The sequence below is a fragment of the Schistocerca piceifrons genome, chromosome X (assembly GCF_021461385.2).
Source record: "Schistocerca piceifrons isolate TAMUIC-IGC-003096 chromosome X, iqSchPice1.1, whole genome shotgun sequence".
Lineage (NCBI taxonomy): Eukaryota > Metazoa > Arthropoda > Insecta > Orthoptera > Acrididae > Schistocerca > Schistocerca piceifrons.
Genome location: NC_060149.1, coordinates 132,408,071 through 132,424,352, shown reverse-complemented (window position 1 = coordinate 132,424,352; position 16,282 = coordinate 132,408,071). Strand labels below are relative to the sequence as shown.

Here is a 16,282-nt window from a genome sequence, read left to right as displayed (position 1 = left end):
CGTGACCTCTGGTCTCACGGAAATATCAAGTGTAGTTTGTAATGTGAGCACTGAAGAGGGTAGGCATGCCTAATCCCCACCACATGGCTCCTCACACCACGTTAGTCTGTGTAGTGGCTGGGCATGCTTCCTCTCCTCCCTGCTTATCCTCATGAACGTCAGCTATCTTACAGTTAACACACTGTATGTGTTTTCGCTAGAAAATAAATATCTATGTTTTGAAATGTTGTTTCACTTCTCAGCACATTAGCGGACAATACTGATCAGGAACATATGTTATGAAGTTTGCTTTGGCTATTAAGAAAATTTATCGTTGTTAGTTCCTCAGTTTCGATGCTATATTCTGACGTTTTGTACCACGAATGTCATTACCTCCGTTTCACCATTCAGTACTGGGCTAAGCGAATTGACATGATGACAATGTGAATACATCTTGATGTAGCAATGCCGTGGTGTGACGTGTCGTGACAGCTAGTGTGAATTGGCCTTAAATACCAAGCGAGGTAGCGCACTGGTTATTATACTAGTCTCACGCTCCAAAGGGCGACGATTCAAATACGTGTGTGGCAATCCAGATTTAGGTTTCCCGTGATTTGTCTAAATCACTCCATGGCACAGCCAGATTGACGCCGCATCTAATGACCTTGATGTCGATGGGAAGGTAAACCCTAATCTTCTCTTTTTGCTCACATAAATTTTCTTTATGAGATGCTAGGTGAACCAGACGGCTGGCATAATTATTAACAGATAGATTTGGAAATATGTAATTATCTTTTGAGGCTCAGACTCCTCATATAACATAGAAAAATACTTGTATGAAGAGAACACTGTCTCCACATGAGAGGCTGGCAGTGACGTTAAGATTCATGGCAACAGGAAGAAGCTACAAGGCTCTAGAATTTTCAAATGCAGTTTTGAAACAAGCTTTGAGTGAAATCATACCCAACAGTTGTGGAAGCTCTTTATTCTGTCCTGAAGGAGGATTTCTTGAAGGCAAGTAATGTGTCTCAGTTCTGTAATATATCAATTGTGAGAAAGTACAGATAACATTTGTACGCTTTTATACAAGTTTGGAACTTAGTATTTCCTAAGAAATTGTAGGTGTGGTCAATGAACTACAGTTTAGATTGTTTTGGAGTCCCAATTTCAAATTCGCTGCCTGAAGCCTACAAACAGCCTATTATAAATCGTTGGGACAGAATATAAAAGTCTGTTGTGAAATCTAGACAGGGATTTTTAGTCTGTCTGGAATGTTTTACTTCTAGTACTGTGGTAATGAATAATAAAGTTCACCTCTAAATCACTTTTGTTAGGAACCACATAATATATTAGGATTTCGTTGCTTTGCTGAGCTCTTTGTGGTAAACAGTCAGCAACGATTTTTTTTATCATTTCCCTGTTTGCCATAGTGTCAACCACTAGTATTTTTCCTATTAAAAAATTATAATCACCGCCTTCTTATCTCTTTCTCTGAATTCCTTGCTCTTAATTTTTTTCAAAAACGTGTGTTACATTTCAATAAATTCAATGCTGGTAATGAACGGATGTGCGTATGTCATTTTAAAATTCACTGTGCACACATAGACTAGAAACTCCAGACTGAAGAAACAGCCACCTCAAACGCGTTAAGTGCGCCATATTTGCAGTGATCTTCTGTTCATATGCTACAGTTTATCTGCGCAGATCACTTTGGTGACCACAGTTTTGAGCAGTTTTGCTCACTGCAACTTCCACGTTTGTGGACATCTTATATCTGCATAACGAGCGAGCTGTCTCTGCAGATGTTATGTGCGCAGTCATTTGCGAAGGCAGAGTGTTGCGTATGGACAGCCCTTAAGAGAGCACGATTAGGTCAACTACTTATGTTTGCAGTCAACGCCACTGCCACCCCTCCCCTTCCCTCTAGCATCAAAACTTCCTTCTCGAGAAACTGTGACGCTGGCGTGCTGTTCGATCCCGCCTCGTTCCATTAATATCAAATGTAAATTGCGCGATTTGTAATGCATTGTGGAGTTTTTTGACGTTCCGTTCCGTCAAGTGTGAATCGATATAAATACAGTTCAAAGATGTTTATGTGTCGCTGTAGTTCTGTGTGGAAGTATGGCATTGGTGTAGAGCGGTGATGTAACTTGTATCTAGAGACAGCACATCTATGGCCGATTAGGTTGAGCCGATCGGTTGTGCTCGGCTGGACTCGGATGTACAGGTCATAGCGGCTTCCTGGTAGCAGATAGCGAAAGCTTAAATTCGCCTTTAGGACAAGGAGATGTTTCATTCACTCTGCGTGGATTTCAAAACTCGAATTTTTAATCCCATGTAAGATGTGACAATCTTCACAATGCGTCGAAGTGCCTAAGCCGCTTATGCAGCTCCCACAACTGAAAACGTAGTTAAGTTTCTCTCCCCAAACTAAAAGTAACTTTTCATCAGAAAAGTGTTCCAGTTCTTATAATCTTAACTGACTAATTATGTAAGTTTGTGAGCATAGAGAACTACGCAGATACATTGGTCTGAATCCCGTGTTTATCACCGATGTCTGCACAAACATCATTGGCACTGGTTTCCTTCATTAACCTGGAGCTGTATTTGATCTTTAAATACAGAGCTTTATGTACTTCTCTCGAGAAGTTCATATCCAACTACGGCAGTTCACGAGTAGCTCCATATTTTATGTATCATTTGTTTTAGCGGATTGAATTTGCCAATAGGGCAAAGACTATTGTAATTATATTTAACAGTTCTGGAGGTGGGGAAGTATTTATTAATATAGTGGACTGGATTGGACATTCACATACAGGTGACAGGTTTTGTGATATATGAGTCAAGAATTTTTATTCATCATTGATCATTTTACAATGAAACAGGCTTCATCATGTTGTATAATATAGGTTGTAGTAATAAATAGGGATATATAATAACAAAATAAACTAATGGCAATTTACTGTAGTATACACAGGGTGTTTCAAAAATGACCGGTATATTTGAAACGGCAATAAAAACTAAACGAGCAGCGATAGAAATACACCGTTTGTTGCAATATGCTTGGGACAACAGTACATTTTCAGGCGGACAAACTTTCGAAATTACAGTAGTTACAATTTTCAACAACAGATGACGCTGCAAGTGATGTGAAAGATATAGAAGACAACGCAGTCTGTGGGTGCGCCATTCTGTACGTCGTCTTTCTGCTGTAAGCGTGTGCTGTTCACAACGTGCAAGTGTGCTGTAGACAACATGGTTTATTCCTTAGAACAGAGGATTTTTCTGGTGTTGGAATTCCACCGCCTAGAACACAGTGTTGTTGCAACAAGACAAAGTTTTCAACGGAGGTTTAATGTAACCAAAGGACCGAAAAGCGATACAATAAAGGATCTGTTTGAAAAATTTCAACGGACTGGGAATGTGACGGATGAACGTGCTGGAAAGGTAGGGCGACCACGTACGGCAAGCACAGAGGGCAACGCGCAGCTAGTGCAGCAGGTGATCCAACAGCGGCCTCGGGTTTCCGTTCGCCGTGTTGCAGCTGCAGTCCAAATGACGCCAACGTCCACGTATCGTCTCATGTGCCAGAGTTTACACTTCTATCCATACAAAATTCAAACGCGGCAACCCCTCAGCGCCGCTACCATTGCTGCACGAGAGACATTCGCTAACGATATAGTGCACAGGATTGATGACGGCGATATGCATGTGGGCAGCATTTGGTTTACTGACGAAGCTTATTTTTACCTGGACGGCTTCGTCAATAAACAGAACTGGCGCATATGGGGAACCGAAAAGCCCCATGTTGCAGTCACATCGTCCCTGCATCCTCAAAAAGTACTGGTCTGGGCCGCCATTTCTTCCAAAGGAATCATTGGCCCATTTTTCAGATCCGAAACGATTACTGCATCACGCTATCTGGACATTCTTCGTGAATTTGTGGCGGTACAAACTGCCTTAGACGACACTGCGAACACCTCGTGGTTTATGCAAGATGGTGCCCGGCCACATCGCACGGCCGACGTCTTTAATTTCCTGAATGAATATTTCGATGATCGTGTGATTGCTTTGGGCTATCTGAAACATACAGGAGGCGGCGTGGATTGGCCTCCCTATTCGCCAGACATGAACCCCTGTGACTTCTTTCTGTGGGGACACTTGAAAGACCAGGTGTACCGCCAGAATCCAGAAACAATTGAACAGCTGAAGCAGTACATCTCATCTGCATGTGAAGCCATTCCGCAAGACACGTTGTCAAAGGTTTCGGATAATTTCATTCAGAGACTACGCCATATTATTGCTATGCATGGTGGATATGTGGAAAATATCGTACTATAGAGTTTCCCAGACCGCAGCGCCATCTGTTGTTGAAAATTGTAACTACTGTAATTTCGAAAGTTTGTCTGCCTGAAAATGTACTGTTGTCCCAAGCATATTGCAACAAACGGTATATTTCTATCGCTGCTCGTTTAGTTTTTATTGCCGTTTCAAATATACCGGTCATTTTTGAAACACCCTGTATGTTAAGCACCACAATACAAAAATACGCTATAGGAAGATTTCTAAGAGCTAGTGCCCATAAGTTATCCTATGATGTAGTATGATACAAACACTGTGCAATAAAATTAGATAGAATATACAGGACATAATTATACAAAACATAAACACACCATACAATGCTACAGTAGACTATGGGAAAATTTGTTAAATGCTAATATCGTCCTCAGGCATCTCAAAGAATTCTTTAATATGGTAAAATGGGTGATCTGATAACCAGCTGCACCATTTAATTAAAAAAAAATTGACCCATAGACTGAACATAGATTGGTAATTTGTTGAAAATTTTGAGTGGGTTCCTTTGTGAGAATTTTCAGTTGTTGCTGATCTGTGCCTTGGTATATCTAAATTAGCCTTAGCTCTGGTGATGTGTTCATAAGTTTCTTCCATAGTAGCAAATTCTGAAATATTATTTTTAACATAGAGCACAAACATTAATTATTATAAATTTATAATTGTGAGTATTCTGAGCCTAGAAAATGGAGGCTGACAGCACTCCATGCGCCCTGTTTCACACGTTATACATATCACTTTTTTTTGTATCTTTAAAATGCTAGTTTGCTTCACAAGACTATTTTAGATCTACACAATACCAGTGTTTCTGTACTTTTTATAAGTGTGATATATATATATATATATATATATATATATATATATATATATATATATAGTCTCAGTAGTAGTGACGTAGAAAATTTTCTCGTTAAAGGTACACTCTGTTGCAGGAATTCATGATTATCACATTAAGACTACTTTAGTGCAACAGTGTGAGTTTAGAAAAGGAAAAAAACTGCCTCTGCTGCCTGATTGCCATTAGTGTTTTGCTGACAAATAAAAAGTAAATGAAGATTGTCACTGCTAATGACAGTGAGTTAAAAAAGTAAAGCAAATTGTCAAAGCACATTTTTTATGTGGAGTACCGTTATAAATATATGTTTGTTTGATATGACTTGTAAACTTTTAAAGGTCTCAGAAATGAGGTATTTAAATTGCACATACGGCAAATGAGAGATTTTGTATCAGATTCTTCGTACGCTACTGGCTACTAAAACTGCTACACCACGAAGATGACGTGCTACAGACGCGAAATGTAACCGACAGGAAGAAGATGCTGTGATATGCAAATGATTAGCTTTTCAGAGCATTCGCACAAGGTTGGCGCCGGTGGCGACACCTACAACGTGCTGACATGAGGAAAGTTTCCAACCGATTTCTCATACACAAACAGCAGTTGACCGCCGTTACCTGGTGAAACGTTGTTGTGATGCCTCGTGTAAAGGAGGAAAAATGCGTGCCATCCTGTTTCCGACTTTGATAAAGATCGGATTGTAGCCTATCGCGTTTGCAGTTTATCGTATCGCGACATTGCTGCTCGCGTTGGTCGAGATCCAATGACTGTTAGCAGAATATGGAGTCGGTGGGTTCAGGAGGGAAATACGGAACGCCGTGCTGGATCCCAACGGCTGCGTATCACTAGCAGTCGAGATGACAGGCATCTTATCCGCATGGCTGTAACGGATCGTGGAGCCACGTCTCGATCCCTAAGTCAACAGATGTGGACGTTTTGAAGACAACAACCATCTGCACGAATCGTTCGACGACGATTGCAGCAGAATGGACTATCAGCTCGGAGGCCATGGCTGCGCTTACCCTTGACGCTGCATCACAGACAGGAGCGCCTGCGATGGTGAACTCTACGACGCACCTGGGTGCATGAATGGCAAAACGTCATTTTTTCGGATGAATCCAGGTTCTGTTTACAGCATCATGATGGTCGCATTCGTGTTTGGCGACATCGCGGTGAACGTACATTGGAAGCTTGTATTCATCATCGCCATACTGGCGTATCACCCGAGGTGATGGTATGGGGTGCCATTGTTTACACGTCTCAGTCACCTCTTGTTAGCATTGACGCACTTTGAACAGTGGACGTTAAATTTCAGATGTGTTACGACCCATGACTCTACCCTTCATTCTGTCCCTGTGAAACCCTACATTTCAGCAGGATAATGCACGACCGCATGTTGCAGGTGCTGTACGGGCCTTTCTGGATACAGAATATGTTCGACTACTGCCCTGACCAGCACATTCTCCAGATCTCTTACCAATTGAAAACGTCTGGTCAGTGGTGTCCGAAAAACTGGCTCGTCACGATCCGCCAGTCACTACTCTTGATGAACTATGGTATCGTGTTGGAGCTGCATGGGCAGCTGTACATGTACAGGTCATCAGTCCCCTAGAACTTAGAACTAACCTTAGGATGTCACACACATCCATGTCCGAGGCAGGATTCGAACCTGCGGCCGTAGCGCGGTTCCAGACTGAAGCTCCTAGAACCGCTCGGCACTCCGGCTGGCCAAGCTCTGTTTGACTCAATGCCCAGGCGTATCAAGGCCGTTATTACGGCCAGAGGTGGTTGCTCTGGGTACTGATTTCTCAGGATCTATGCACCCAAATTGCGACAAAATGTAATCACATGTCAGTTGTAGTATAACACATTTGTCCAATGAATACCTGTTTATCATCTGCATTTCTTCTTGGTGTAGCAATTTTAATGGCCAGGAGTGTATAAATATTTTTTCCATCAGTTTAGATTTTGATGAAATTTTGTATATGGTACACACATGAGAAGCCTAATATTTGGTATGTGGGAAGAAGAATGTTGTGGCAACATCATTCTTTCCATAATTTTAGCGGATAGTAAAGCGTGAGACATTCAAGCTTACAAGTCAGGAAGAATGATCTTGGAATGTAATCTAGTAACGTCATACAGGTTTAGGGGAAACCTGTATTCCTCAGCTTCTCAAATGATTTTCATTCTCTTAAAGTAATGAAAAAAGTTTGAAAGTGTTGTTAATTTTTACGAACATTTTGATTATCGTGCTTGTATCTTGGACATTTTGATGATATAAGCTTTTATTACTACCCTATGTTGAAGTGCTCAAATTGCAACTATATTCTTCTATTTTCCAAATGAAAGTTGTACGTTAGACTGTGGTTGTACTAAGATAAACAAACGCACACTAACCTGAACACGTGACCAGTACATAGCAAGCTGGAGCCAATGAGCATTCGCTTTCTGTCATAGCGCAAGGGGCTGCAAATCCGAGCCTAGCCGAGCGCAACCGATCGGCTCACACGATCGGCACAAACATTTGCTGTCCCTAGACAAAAGTGGTGATGTAGAGGTACTCTGTTACAATCACTTTGAAACTGTACAAGGTGTGTGTGCGTTTGTTTATTCAAGTGACGAATTTGCCGGCGCACAATTGGCTCATTATTTTCGTACAAAATGGCACAAAATTCGTGTTTACATAGAAATGAAATACGGGAAAATCATAGAACTAACAATAGTGAAGGAAAGGCACCATTCCTTATTGGGGTCGCTGGGGGAACGGCGAGCGGCAAAGTGAGTCCTAGTGACACACTAATCTTTTGATCAATAAATAGAATATTTGCTTTCGATGTGTATTGTTTAAAATTATGTTAGGTCAGTAATGAAGTACTGGTTGGTATTTCAAAGCTGTAGTGAATTACGAACACTGTACAAGAAGACAGTGTGCTATTTGAGAAAACAATATAAGCTTTTAAATTGTTTTTAACGTTCGCTCTCAGTCTGCGGTATCTCGTGTAGCAGTTTCACCCTGAATTCCATTTCTTTGGCAGAGTGGTGCTGATGGACTATGGAATTGGTAAGGAAGGTAGTTTTCATTTGCCCCTTCGCGTTTGATTTCTGCATATCAAATAGTGCTTGCAACTCGTGGTCGTTTGGTTGCCGTGTAATAGAACTGCAACTAACTAAAGCAAAATCCATGCATAAGGTTGGAAATGGACCCAGATATCAGCAACATAACCGTAGCCTGACAGCGCATTATGTAGCCACAGACTCAGTTCATCACCATGTAAATTATGTAGTGATTGACTGCAAAATCAACAAACAAATATTTTTCTTTGTTGATTATAGAGTAATATGATGTGTGTGTCAAAATCAGTTGTGATAAATATATGTATATTCAGGAGTGACATGTAGCAAAAGTTACACGACTTGCGGAAGTTTTACTTCTACTTCTACGTCTGCGTTCATTAATATGTAAGGGCAAACCATATATTTTATATGCGTCCATCTGAATTACTTGTTTTGCCGTCCCCTTTTACTTTCTGTTTTAACTTCCCGCATTTTTACGCCATTTTCCACTTTAAATCACCATTTTATCGCCTGTTTTTTCTTGTTTCTTCTTCCTTTTTTTAACAAAAAGTCTGTAGGCTGTAGAGCAGCGTAGTAAGCTGCTGCCAGCCCGCCCCCTTCGGGGGGGAATTGAAAATCAATAAAGAAAAGAAAAAAATTACTTGTTACGTGATCAAAAGAGAAATGTCTTTCGTCGATGAGATTATACTGTAAACATTTTGTTGAAAGAGCTCAGTGCAGTTGTGTATTTCATTTTTTAATATTAATCATATGAGAGAATTGATTTGTAGAGCATTAGATATTAACTAATGATCGAGTTTTGGAAATTAGAGTATTATACTCTCTGCGGTGGCTGATAGGAGTGAATATAAACGGGAAATGCTTTCATGATCGCTGTAGCACCATAATGCTTATACTACGTTATTGTGGTGGTGGAATGACGAAATTGAGTTCTCACACACAGACAAATTTTATCCTAGTAGGAAATGGGCAGAATCATACGTTAATTTCAATATTTTCGCCCCCTTTCCTTGAGGCACATCTGCTTGTTAAATGAATCTTTTCCCGTTGGCATTTAACTTTGTATTTTGACGATACATCAGACTTTAAAATAGGTTACTGAATGGAGTTTTTCAGTCAGTCACATTATATGAAGTTTCATTCAAAATCTCAGTACACCAGCTAAGTCCCCATTTTCTATAGGGATGTGATGTTAATACCTCCTCTTAAATCAGGAAACAGCTGCATATACTGTAGTGATTATGCTAACTTTGATTACCTGTTTGGGTAAGGATTGGTGACTTCTTAACTACCACCTTATGCATGTTCTAGATGCCTGAAAACTAACTTTGGTTCTGTTAAGAAAACATCATTTTACATTGACAAACTAATCAAAATGAAAGAATTGCTGAACATATTTCTGTTCCAGAATAAACTGCATTGAGCTTTTGGTAGCTCGTTCTACTTCCAGTAGGGGTATTACTTCCACTCATTGCCATAAACAAGATTGTGGGGGAAGATCTCCATTCAGCATATCGTGATATGTTGATTCGATAGTTTACTATCATTTGTTTGTACAAATAATTGTTTGTCTCAAGGAAATAAGTATTTTTGTTTTTAATTACAGTATGAGGTTCAAGGTAATACTGCATAGAGCAACAGTTTCTCGGATTGTAATAAATTCAAATGTTGCAGTTATCAGCACTTACAATGTGTGGGATTCCTGTAGGGAAACAGAATATTTTCTTAAAACAATTTGAGTCTTTTGTAAATTGTTTTCCTTATAATAAGAACTATTATTAGTTTGTGTGGCTTAATGTTAAATTTGTTACTGAAAATAACAGGACTGATTTGCACACTCAGTGAACACAGGTCACCGTCAAGTCTCTCACTGAGATTAATTTCATTGACAAGACCATAAGCCACAGCATAACAGTAAAGCAGATTTTAAATGATTTTTCTGACAATGACGGGCATTTATTTATCAAAGGTTTTTCCCTACATAACAGTTAGTCAATTTCTGTGATATCACTTACAAAGATCTTAAGTTTCCAAAATTATTTACAGGACATCAATTGGGGTCCAGTCTCCAATTTTGAAAATGTAGACAAGTCGAATCTTTTTTATAGGATTTTCATTTCCTTGTTTCAATAAATCTTTCCCAAAAATATAAATGTTTTTATAAACTACTTCGCTCCCACTAATAAATGTTTGGTTACTCAAGGCATCGAAACTCCATGGAAAGGAAAGTGATAGCCATTTACCTCATTTAGAGACTGCTGAGTATGTGAGAGAAAAGCACTCTACAGATTATACTGAAACATTCTAAAAAGCTTCAGAGAAAGGCAAAGAGCATGACTATTAAGTTTCAGATTGATACTTCCAATAATAAAATTAAGACCATATGGGGTATAATAAAAAGAGCGATAGGAAGAATTTAAGTGAAGTCGGACCTAATGGGATCGTTTTAAATAAATCTGAAGAAGTAGCAGAGATTTTCAACACTCATTTCCCGTAAACAGCATCCCAAATTGGATTTAGGGGCTCTGTTGATGAGGCAGTGGGTGGGCACCAAAAAGTGGGTCTCGCAAATACCAACCTTAGTCAAATATCTCCTGTCACTGAAAATGAAGAGAGGATAATCAAGGAAATGGACAAATAAAATCTCCGCTGATACTGACGAAATATCCATCAGAATTGTGTTATTACCCGATAAGTGATAGACTGTGCCATATTTTTAACGAATCGTTGCAACAAGAAGTATGCTGTTATTAAAACACTTTATAAACAGGGTGGTAAAGTCAAATTTTCCTTTTAACATGCTTCTAAAAAATTCTAGAAACAATTGTCCATAGAAGGCGAGCTAGGTAACCACCTCAACTCCAGTAATTCATTGAACAAAAGCCAAATTGAACAGACCTTATTCTCATTTACCACCCAAGTCTTGGACTCTGTTAATAAAGGTGTAAGTGGGACAGCTGTCAACTGTGGAATCTCACAGGGCTTTGTGTTTGGGTAGCTCATGTTAGTAAACCCTATTAATGACCTTCTAGTGTGTACCAACTTCAAGACTCATTTTACAGTTGTCGGTGGTGAAAGTTAGTTATTTTCATGTTCCATGTATTATTTGCATGATAAATTGTAACGAAGTGAAATGACTCATTTAACATACAAATCGCAACTTAATTTTTAAATATGGGTAATTTATTTAAATACTGACAGATGTGACTTAGTAATTTCTACCCACCACCTTTTACACATGACAAGTAATAGAAATTCTTCAGCAGAATAGAAGGCGCTGTCGGGGAGAAACTTTTTTTTTTTAGTTTGTTTTCAAATATTACTTAGCCATCTGTCAGACAATTTATCACTGCATTTTCCATGATTTCTCTAGAGTGCTTCAGGCAAACGCCAGGATGGTCCCTTTGAAAGGGCATGGCCGATTTCCTTTCCTAATCCGATGGGACTGATGAACTCACTGTTTGGTCCCCTCCTTCATATCAGCCAACTAACCAATTAATTCTGCTTGTTGTTTATTAGATGTCAGATTCCACCTGTCTGCTTTGACCATGGCATCATCAAAAGGTGGACACCACTACTTTCAGCGTATCCAATATGATGACAATGACGTCACTTCATACACACACCAAAAAATGTGAAAAATATAAAAATTACACAGTAACGTCTCACTCCAAAAATAAAATGAAACTGGACAACTGTCAAAAACTGTGCGATTAGGATGGGGAAGAGGTAAATATACAACAATTTAAAAAAACGCAGAACGCTCCCAAAACAAACAATATAAAAAAAAAAAACAAAATTACAGTATTTCGCTACACCAACAAAAAGACAAGAATTGGACATTTCCCGTGACCTATATAGCTCAACTGCAGATCTCGATTCCAAAAATCCAACACTTACAACTACAAAAAGTAGAGCCAAAACCCAAACATAGGGCATCACTAAATCAGTTAAAACACCTACCACAAATGCGCAAAACATCACAATTACTATAGAATAAACCCAAAACAAAAATTACTTACTGAAACCAGCAGCCTTCAATATCGTCTCAACAAAAAAGAACTTCTAAACCACACACAAACTACCACCCATAAACTAACCCCAAACCACCCTCATCACCCTCCCACCTCAAAGAAAAACCAGAAACAAATAAAAAACATAAAAATAAACCAAAATCAATCATGCCTTACAAAACAACAAAAACTGGTCCTCTACAACATAATCTCAAAACAGTTCCCCCCCCCCCCCCCCCCCACTCCCCCCTCCCACAAACTGCCCCATTAACTCCATAACCAATACCCCCTCCCCCAACACCCAGACAAACCCAACCCTCTTAACTCACCACACCCTCGGGCTGTACATCCTCCTCACAGCCCTCAAAAAAATGCGAAAAATACAATAATCTTCGAGGACACTCTTCTGCCAGCAATACTCAACTAAATGACATTGCAGATGGGAAGAGTGCCTCTTCCTCCTCCCTATAACTGATTTTGGGGGGGAGGGGGGGATATGATGGATTTTGGTCCAAAAATATTCAATTTTTCGAAAGTATTATTTTCTTGATCTACACGGTTTAATCTATGTTGTGTGTGAATTTTATCGTGAGAGCACCTGCAGAAATGTTTTTAAATTGTTAAATTGATTAACTCTGCACTGGTGGCCACTATCACCTTTTCCAACATTTGAGAATCTGCTTGCTTCAACGGAATTTTTGTCAGTGTAAAGGCTATTTTCTTTCAATGTCTTTGGATGAAATCTGTATCTCTGGCTGACATTTCGATATTTGCCTGAAAACTTTCTTGCATGTGGTTTATTTACATTTTGACAATACTAACACACATTAGTAGGTGGAAGGTTAAATTCGCAAACCTTTGCATGGAAGTCTAGATTAATGCATAATGGGTGGTGGAAAAAACTGTGTTTAGGGGGAAAAAAGGGCCACTTGAAATGAAGAACATAAGCTCTCGGCATCAGCATACAGGGAAGGAGGTAATTTATTGTGTGGTTTTCTGAACATGCTTCCATCTTGTGCAAGGTTTGAAAAAATAAATGAAGAAATGTCTGATGCTATATGCGATACTGTCAAAGTATCTATGAAAAAAGTTGTGGAGGAATTGGTGGAAGTAAACCAAAAAGAAATAATCCTGGGGTAGATATTCATGACAGTGAATCTCTTACAAATGCTACTGAACTGTGTGTTTCTGTGGATGAGACCTGCAAAGGGGTCACACATCTCTGTATGGAGATGCATCTGTTATTGGTATTGTCTCAGCTAAAGTTTTAGATGTAGAAATTATGTCTAAATACTGCCACCAGTGTGCAACAAGGAAAATGTTCAACAATGGAGACAGTGAGAAACTGTGGCAAGAAAAGCATGCAGTAGCATGCTCTAAAAATTATAGTGGCTCAAGTGGGGGCACGGAGGTTGCTGCAGTTGTGAGGATGTTCTCCAGATCTTAGGACCAGTGTGCTGTTAGATATACTACATACCTTGGTGATGGGGACTCCTCTTCGTTCAAAGCTGTAAGAGATAAAAATCTGTACAATACAACAATAGAAAAGTTGGAATGTGTTGGCCACATCCAAAAGTGGCTTTGTGGTAGGCATCATTCCTTGCTGAAAGAGAGGAGAAAGGTGAAGTACTTGAGGATGGAAAACCACTAGTAGGAAAAGGCAGGCTTACTCAGAAAGAAATTGATTCTCTTCAGTTATTTTATGGGAGAGCTATCAGGAGTAGCACACACAATTTAGAGGCAGTGAGCCATGCTGTGTGGGCAATTTTTTTCCACAATATATCCACTGACTAAACACCAATGCACAATCTATGTCTGAAAGACGATTGGTGTTAGTTCAACAACAGAAATGAGACGTATTCACATAAACACTCGTTACCAGAACCTGTTATGAATGCAATTAAGCCCATGTTCAGGTTTCTTGCAAAACCTAATTTATTGAGAAAGTGTCTTCATGAAGAGACACAAAATGCAAAAATAATTTAATTTGGATTAGATGCTCAAAAAGGACATTCTGTGGACTTGAAGTACTCAAAATAGGTGTCTATGGTGCAGTTCTATGTTGCAATAACGGAAATAATGACAGAATTGAAGTGCTGAAGAGAATTCGTGTCGATCCTGGTTTGTTTACAACAAAAGCATTTTACACCATCGACGAGAACAGGGTCAAGATAGCTTACAGATCATTGTCTTACCTGCAAATACAGGCCAGGCAGATTCGAAGAGGAGAGAAACTAGGGGGATGAGGCGTATCAGTATGGAGGATTTTAAAATTGAGATAAGCTAATTACATGTAGAAGTATGAGGAGAAAATCTTTGAACCTCATTTTCTCTGTTTTACATTTTTTACGATATTAGAAACCTTTTTTCAAAAAGTATGTTCGCTAATGCTATCAAATTTTCAGGAACTGTTCGCAGCTTGTAGCTGTCTCCCTGGAACTAAAAAATATGAGATCCTGCAATTGCATTCTGATTTTTAGTTGATTGTATGTGGGGAAAAAAGTTAATTTTGGATGTGCAAAATTAAAAGCTCTGTTAATGGTACAGTTTGTACCTTAAATTAATAACGGTAGTTCAGTGGTCTTATAACCTTCTCAGGACAGTACAATGAAATTTTCAGATTAATTGCATGATTAGAATTTGAGTTGTGGCTTTTTATAAAAAGACAATGGAAAAAATTAAAAAATTCAGATTTCTGGCAAAATATTAATCATGCATATCTTATTGTACTTTTCCATTAAAATGCAGCTCTTTTGCTTTACACATGCAAAATTTTAGATTTGTACATTAATAAATATGGCTTTAATGATTGTTTAAATAAATGTTTACATTTTCCATTACACTCCCCCCCCCCCCCCTTAATTGCCCCCAAAAACCCCTCTATCCTGATAGCAAAAGTCTCGGTTTCATAATCTTTATACTCAATATTGTGATTAACTACTAAATGACCATAACCCCTCTTCCCCAAATCCCCACAGGAAAAAATGCATCAAAAACTATAGAGCTACCCTCCTCAATACATTCCTCAATCAAACCCACCAATTCCTTCTTAGTACAACCCTCCAAACCCCTAAAAACACAATCAGCATACCCACCTCCGAAATAACAGCACCCTACACCCACTAACCAACCTGAGAACTATCCCTCCCATACTTCCCCTTACCAAACTGTGATTCATTAATCTCAGCAACCACCCCCAGCCCATCGAACTTCCCTTTACACTTAACATACTCGGAACAAACTGCTCGACAAAATGGAAACCAATCCAACACTCAACTCTCACTTATACCAGTCTCATGCGCACAAAAACTGATAAGAGGACCGATAACAAAAATGATAAGTGAGCGAAAAAACACACTCTCATGGCCACCCTGATTTCTCGAACCAGGTACTGTGTCCACCGCCAGATATTATCCCGCTGACATTGCCACGTACATGCAACCTGAGTCCAAGACACCAAAACTCTTGTAAGCCTCATATTATTGCCATAAATGTTGCACCTAAAATATTCCGCAATATAATTTAAAAGTAGGCATCATATCTTCGCCAATCTCTACACACAATGATGTGCTAGTGAATTTCCCCGTCATACCCATACTTTAAAAGAAAAAAAAGGGCAAAAAAATTACACTTCTTTCCCCACAACAAACACCAAACCAAGAAGACCTAACAAAAAAAAACTTAATAACTCACTGGAAACACTTCCAAACTACATTACTGCACCAACTACGTACACTCAAAGTGATGTTAGCACTATCATAACCAAACCTCAAATGAACCAAATACATGGTACACTCAACACAATAACGCGACATCTACAACACAACCAACTCAAAAACTCCATGTCATAGTGATGTCACACACACCGCCCACCATTACGTCACTGGTCAAAGCAGATGGGTGAAATCGGATGCTTCCATTGACGCAGATCATTTACATATATGATCATCAATAGTGGACCTAAGACCGAGCCTCGGAGGATTCCGTACATGATGTCTCCCCAGTCAGGCTAATGTCCATGGAC

The 16,282-nt window shown here is 39.3% G+C and overlaps 1 protein-coding gene across 3 annotated transcripts in view; it reads left to right on the top strand.

The window, feature by feature from the left end:
* The first annotated feature begins 7,760 nt into the window (after positions 1-7,760).
* Positions 7,761-16,282, top strand: part of LOC124721674 (uridine-cytidine kinase) — a 125,589-nt gene continuing 117,067 nt past the window's right edge. For 2 of the 3 annotated variants that reach the window (XM_047246746.1, XM_047246747.1), the window contains exon 1: positions 7,761-7,948. In XM_047246746.1, coding sequence (XP_047102702.1) covers positions 7,832-7,948 — 117 coding nt within the window. In that variant the 5' untranslated portion in view covers positions 7,761-7,831. Of the gene's footprint in view, positions 7,949-8,035; positions 8,232-16,282 lie in introns of those variants that run through there. The other variant, XM_047246748.1, reaches the window with a different exon arrangement.